This window comes from Acomys minous, assembly GCF_964271855.1.
Source record: "Acomys minous genome assembly, chromosome: 17".
Classification (NCBI taxonomy): domain Eukaryota; kingdom Metazoa; phylum Chordata; class Mammalia; order Rodentia; family Muridae; genus Acomys; species Acomys minous.
In genome coordinates, this window is record NC_140500.1 from 562,540 (window position 1) to 569,403 (window position 6,864).

At 43.0% G+C, this 6,864-nt stretch overlaps 1 protein-coding gene across 1 annotated transcript in view; it reads left to right on the top strand.

Moving 5' to 3' along the window:
* Positions 1-3,460, top strand: part of LOC311588729 (vomeronasal type-2 receptor 116-like) — a gene marked incomplete at both ends in the record, with an annotated part of 60,494 nt that extends 57,034 nt beyond the window's left edge. The window contains one exon of the mRNA XM_084766678.1: positions 3,327-3,460. Within this exon, the coding sequence (XP_084622804.1) occupies positions 3,327-3,460 (134 nt within the window). The remainder of the gene's footprint in view (positions 1-3,326) is intronic.
* Between the last annotated feature and the right edge of the window lie 3,404 nt (positions 3,461-6,864).

Sequence of the window (6,864 nt, forward strand, 5' to 3'; positions counted from 1 at the left end):
TTGCTGAATGCTTTTTGTAAGTTATATGGAAATGTTTATATTTCCTTGTTATACAGCTCCCTTGCTTTATTTTTGATTGCTCTATTGATTGTAAAAGATGAGAGAATCTTGATGTAATCTATAATAAAAAAATTTTAACTTCACTTTAAATAAACTGCTGGGGTTGGCTCAGGACAGACAGAGAGATAGAAAGATGGGTAACAGCAAGTAAGAAGGGAGACATAAATATGGGTAACAGCAAGCAAGAAGAGAGACAGAAAAATAAGAATACCAGTAAGCATGTAAGAAAGACAGAAAAATCAAGGTGAATAGAGAGCTAGTAATGACAGGGATCAAGCAACACAGAGGAGACAGACAGATAGTAAGCATGTGAGAAAGATAGGAAAGTAAAATTCTCCTGGGCTTTAGACCTTCAGTTTATACTGAATATGCCTGGATCTCCAAGTATTTTTTTCCTGTTTCTCAACTTGTCCTTAACAACTAGTTAATATAGCTAGTTGTTTCCCAATGGTTGGTTTCCCTTAACCAGCTCAATTCTCCCTACCTGGGGTCTACCAAGACTTTCTCTTCTCTCCTCTTAACTGTTCCTGGAATTGGTCCTGTAGGAGCAGCAATTCTCCAGTGGGAAAGGGGGTACCTATTGTTGTGATGATCTTTTTCAGCACTGTGTAAAGACTGTCTTTTTATTAATTCAATACCACAGGCTGGACTTTGGTATTGTCACTCCTTAGCTGCATCATATTTTGTAAACATTCCCTCTAACACTTGCTGACTGGTTTAATAAAGAGCAGAATTGCCTCTAGCAAAGGCAGGAAAGGAAGGTGGGACTTTGGGGAAGATAAAGGAACTATGGGAAAGAACTGGACACAAGCAGAGTTGCCAGCTATACATGGTAGGAGAAACAGGTGCCATAAGTGTGGTACTGAGGAGAGGTAAGAGGCCATGTGGTGGGATGGAGGCCAGGCTGTCGATGCCGCCCCTGACCAGCAGGAAAGACACCAACACCGGGAACTCTTCTTGCCACAGTTTATTCAGGAGTGACCCCGGGAAAGCTCCCACAGAACCTTTATAATGTGCCTGGTCCTATCAGAGACTGACACGTTGTCGCTCTTGGTTGGTGCGTTCGGATCACGCCACCTCACGCTATGCCTTCAGGCATGCGCATAAGGAGCTTGCTCACTGCACATGTGCAAAAAAAGGGGCACACTGCGCATGCTCATAAAGGGCGCATTGTGCCGGGGAAGCAGCAGGGGGCGCTGCTATCTGTGGCTCTCCACACCAGGCTAGTATTGTCAGGTTAGAATAGCTGAGAATCTGCCTAACTATAGTCCCTAATCTTATAAGTATGAAAATTCTCCATACTTGGGGTGATGGTCCAAGAAATTCTGGTTATATTTAGCACCAAACATTTTTAATTGGCCTATCATATATGGGGCAAAAGTCCCAATTGAAAAGCAAGGAAAACGTTAGCCTAGTAAATGCTCATTGCTCTGTTGTTACTCAGGCAGGAAGCTGGGCTCCTTTTAGAATGAACAGAGGGGAGCCTCAATTAAAAGCTGCTACAATTTCTCCCTAGTGTAAGGGGGTGAATCAGCCCATCCCTGGAGCTGGAGAGAGCTAGAAAGGGTGCTCTACTCTGTCAGCACGGATCTGAGGCACACTGTGGCCCACAGCCAGGTCAGAAGGAGCAGACTGAGTAGCAACAGGCTTCTGGCACCATGGCCCAGGCTTGCTCTTTAAGAGCAAGTGAGATGGAGGTTCAAGCACAGCAGCCTTGACTTCTCCCAAGTGCCCTATTTCCAGTTTGGTCCTTTTCTGATGAAGGTGGAACTGTCTTCTGATGGCTTCATGGGAACCGTGTCTGTGAGCAGCCAATGACTGGACCATGATGTGGCTGAAATCCAGCTAGGTCTGGCTGACTATAAAAACCAGCAGGGTAACAGAGCCTATGAGCACCGAGACAGAGGGCAGGTGTTCTGCACATGTAACACCCAGATGCAATGGCCCAGGCTAGCATGGCAGGGCACGTGCCCCTACCTGCAGCCATAGTTGAGCAGAGGGATACACTGATCCAAGAGAGGCAGAGCCAGAAGCCACCACCACATACTAAGCTGAGCTACAAAAGAAATCAAGCTCGGACTGACAAGCTGAAGACTTGAGCACAGAGGAACCTCTGATCTGGTAAGTATGTTTGGAATTATGCTTAAGTGCTAAAGAAAGAAAAGAAAATGTGTATATTAATACCATAGAAATAAGTAAATAGTTTGGATATAATAAAGTGAAGTCTCAAAAGGAAGAAGAGGTATATAAATTAAAAAGAAAATATTTGTGTTTAAAGAAATAGATAATACAATGACAGAGGGCATTTGGATCTCATATAATTTTGTTTTGATTATTAGCATACAAATAACTATTTTTATAGTGATTTCAACTTTATATATAATTTTAAGGGAAATTAGAATAAAGCAGAATTAGATTAAAAAGGAGCTGAAAAATCCATGCCAAGTTACAAACAATAGAACAAAAATTAGACAGTCCTTTGAACCATAATTTTCAGATGAATCCAATCTAAAGTATCTATCACCACCTTGTGTTGAAACTGAAAACTGCAGTCCAAATGATTAATAAAAACCTAAAATGATTTTTCCAGCTATGACAACCAAATAAGAACCAGATGAAGAGGACCCACAAGGCTATCAAGAATTAGAGTGGCAGCTCATAGAGGCACAAGACTTAGTTAAATTTAAAAAAGGAGTAATGGGGATTCCAAGATGGCATTGAGCAGTATGCACTGTATCTGATCTGCTCTGAGGAGATCAGGGACATGAATGGAGCCACAGACTGCTGGATCTTGAGAACTGTAGGTGAATGGGGCCCCAAACTCCGCAGACCACCAGTGGGCCTACCCCCAGAACAAGCAACATCCCGGAGGTGCTAAACACACTCCCCAAACTCTGGAACGGAATCCACTTGCAAACTGCAGCTGGCATATAAAACACAAACTCGCTGTTTGGGGAAGGGATTTTCCGGAGCCCCCAGCCAGAGGAGTCTCAGTGAATAGGGTGAATCTGCCCTTGGATCCCTCCATCCACACCACCCCAAACTGCGGAGGTTACCCACCCAGGCTGAGTGGAAACACAGGCAGTGGTACCCACCAAAGACAGTTAAAGTGGGCCTGCAGCTCATGGGCCATCCTGAGCCCAACCTAACGCCGGACACAACTGACTAAGCCTGCAAACAGGGGAAGTTAGAAACCAGCTTGGACTACTTCCACAGGCCTATTGGGAGACGTGGGTCTTGCTTGCAGTGTCTAATTGTTGACCTAGAGCATTATAAGAGCCTGCCAGCCCTGCGGGAAGAGCAGGCACCTCAGGCAACTGCCAGTGCTCTGAAACCCTATTGTCTCCGGCTGCGCAGCCACAGGGCACTGACCCTGCACTCCCCAAAGGAGAGATCCTAGTTGTGTCAACTGGCCCAGCCAAGGCAGGAACTCTCACGTTATCAGGAGACAAGTCATGGGTTGTGCTTGCAGTGTCTAATTGCTGACCTACAGCATTAGCAGAGCCTCCCTGGCCTGCGGGAAGAGCAGGCACCTTAGGCAACCACCAGCACTCTGAAACCGTATTGTCTCTGGCCACCCAGCCACAGGGCCCTGACTCTGCACTCCCCCAAGGGGGTGCAAATCCTAGCTGGGTCAACTGGCCCAGCCAAGGCAGGAACTCTCACATTATCAGGAAGCGAGACATGGGTCATGCTTGGAGTGTCTAATTGCTGACCTAGAGTGTTAGCGGAGCCTCCCAGCCCTGCAGAAAGAGCAGGCACCTCGGGCAACCACCAGCACTCTGAAACCATAGTCTCCATCCGCGCAGCCCTGAGGGAAGAGCAGGCACCTCGGGTGACTGCCAGCACTCTGAAACCATATTGTCTCTGGCAGCCCAGCCGCAGGACACTGACCCTGCACTCCCCAAAGGAGAGATCCTAGCTGGGTCAACTGGCCCAGCCAAGGCAGGAACTCTCACATTATCGGGAGACATGGGTCATGCTTACAGTGTCCAATTGCTGACCTAGAGCAATCTCGAACCCTCCAGACTGATAGTTCTGGGAGAAGCTGGACACTTCCACAGGGTATAGAGACAGAGCTAAAAGACAGCTAAAGCCCAGAAGACCTGATCCACCTGGGGTCTTGGCTACAAAGCGACAGGAAGGACAGGCAGCTGGGATCAACCTACACAACCAGAGCACTTATGTGCTGACCTTATTGTAGGTCCCAAAACTGCTGATCTGAATTACAGCAGTAAGGTGAAAGAGTCCAAACAGAAACCTACTTTGGCTGACTCAGCCTGGAGCCTACAGTGTAGAAAAGAATCTCCAGGAGTGGAGATCGGATGACCTGCCTGTTCCGGGGAAATACTCTCTGATCCCCACAGGCAAGAGCACCCGACCTATATTTAATCATCAACTATCCACTCTCAACCAGAGAAGGTCACTACAAACTACCTTCCAACATCAGAGTCACCAAAATGACAAGAGAACAGCAAAAGGATGCTAACAAAAACCAAAACAGTTTGGCATCTCCAGATGCCAGCAATCCCAATGAAAACAACCGGGAGGACCTAACAACGATGGATAGTCAAGAAAATGACCTCAAGTCCTTAGTAAAGATAATAATGGAAGAAACAAATAAAATCTGTAAACAAATGCAGGAGGAGGCAAACAAGAGGGCTGAAGATTTAAATGAGTCATATAAAGAGACACTTGAAGAATTTCAGAAAAAATATAAATAACCAGATGAAGGAAATCATTAAAACAGTTCAAGACCTGAAGATAAAAATGGAAGCTGTGATAAAGGAACACACAGAAGAAAAATGTGATTGAGAGGCATCAGAGAAGAAAGCAAGCATCTCAGAGGTGGCCTGATTTAACAGATTGCAAGAAATGGAAGAACAAATATCGGGACTTGAAGATACAATCGCAGAACTGGAAACAACCATCAAGGGAAATGCTAAATCTGAAAAATTCCTGACACAGAACATTCAAGAAATCAAAGACACCATGAAAAGATGAAACTTGAGAATAATAGGGATTGAGGAAAGAGAAGGCAACCAACTCCACAGCGCAGAAAATATCTTTAATAGAATAATAGAAGAAAAGTTCCCCACGTTGAAGAAGGAGATGCATATGAGCATACAAGAGGCCTACAGAACACCAAATAGAATAGACCTGAAAAGAAAATCTTCCCACCACATAATAATAACAACACAAAATATACAGAACGAAGAAAAAATATTAAAAGCTGCAAGAGAAAAAGGCTGAGTAACATATGAAGGCAAACCTATCAGAATTACTCCTGACTTCTCAGCAGAGACCATGAAAGCCAGAAGGGCCTGGACAGAGGTTCTGCAAACCCTAAGAGAACACAGATACCAGGCAAGATTACTTTATCCAGCGAAATTATCAATACCCATTGACGGAAAAAACAAGATATTTCATGACAAAAACAAATTTAAACAGTACCTAGCCACAAATCCGGCTTTACAGAAGTTACTAGAAGGAAAACTCCACCCTAAAAGGTCAAACTACAACCAAAACTATATAGGAAATAGAAAACTATACCATCACAAAATCACAACCTGACAAAATCTCGACTGTTACAAATACCAAAAATGAAGGGACTTAGCAATCACTGGTCATTAATATCTCTCAATGTCAGTGGTCTCAATTCTCCAATATAAAGACACAGACTAACTGAGTGGATGCATAAAAATGGCCCAACATTCTTCTGCATTCAAGAAACACACCTCAACCACAAGGACAGACATTGCCTCAGAGTAAAAGGTTGGGGAAGAATATTCCAAGCAAATGGTCACAAGAAACAAGCTGGGGTAGCCATTCTAATATCTAATAAAATAGACTTTCAACCAAAATTAATCAAAAGGGATGAGGATGGACACTTCGTACTCCTCAAAGGTAAAGTCAACCAAGAAACATCACGATTTTGAACATCTATGCTCCGAATACAAGGGCTCCCACATTTGTAAAAGAGTTATTAACAAAGCTGGAACCACTCATTGATACCCACACATTAATAGTGGGAGACTTCAACACCCCACTTTCACTCAAGGATAGGTCTTTGAATCAAAAACTAAGTCAGGAAATAATTTCATTAACCAATGTTATGAATCAAATGGATCTAACAGATATCTACAGAACTTTCCACCCAAACACAAAGGATTATACCTTTTTCTCAGCACCCCATGGAACGTTCTCTAAAATTGATCACATAGTTGGTCATGAAGTAAACATCAACAGATACAAGAGGACTGAAATAATACCTTGTATCTTATCAGATCACCATGGTCTAAGGCTGAACTTCAACAACAACAGAAATAATAAAAAGCATACTAACATGTGGAAACTAAACAACTTTCTACTTAATGACACATAGGTCATGGAAGAAATAAGGGAAGAAATAAAAGTCTTCCTGAAATTCAATGAAAATGATGGAATAACATACCCAAATTTGTGGGACATATTGAAAGCAGTGCTAAAAAGAAAATTCATAGCATTAAGTGTCTTTAAAAAGAAAATGGAAACATCCCATATAAACAACTTAACAACACATATGGAAGCTCTAGAAAAAAGAGAAGCAGAAACACTCAAGAGGAGTAGACACTTAGAAATAATCAAACTCAGGGCTGAAATCAATAAATTAGAAACAAAGAGAACAATCCAAAGAATCAACAAAACCAAGAGCTGGTTCTTTGAGAAAATTAACAAGTTAGACAAACTTTTAGCCAATCTAACTAAAAGACAGAGAAACACTATCCAAATAAACAAAATCAGAAACGAAAAGGGAGACATAAC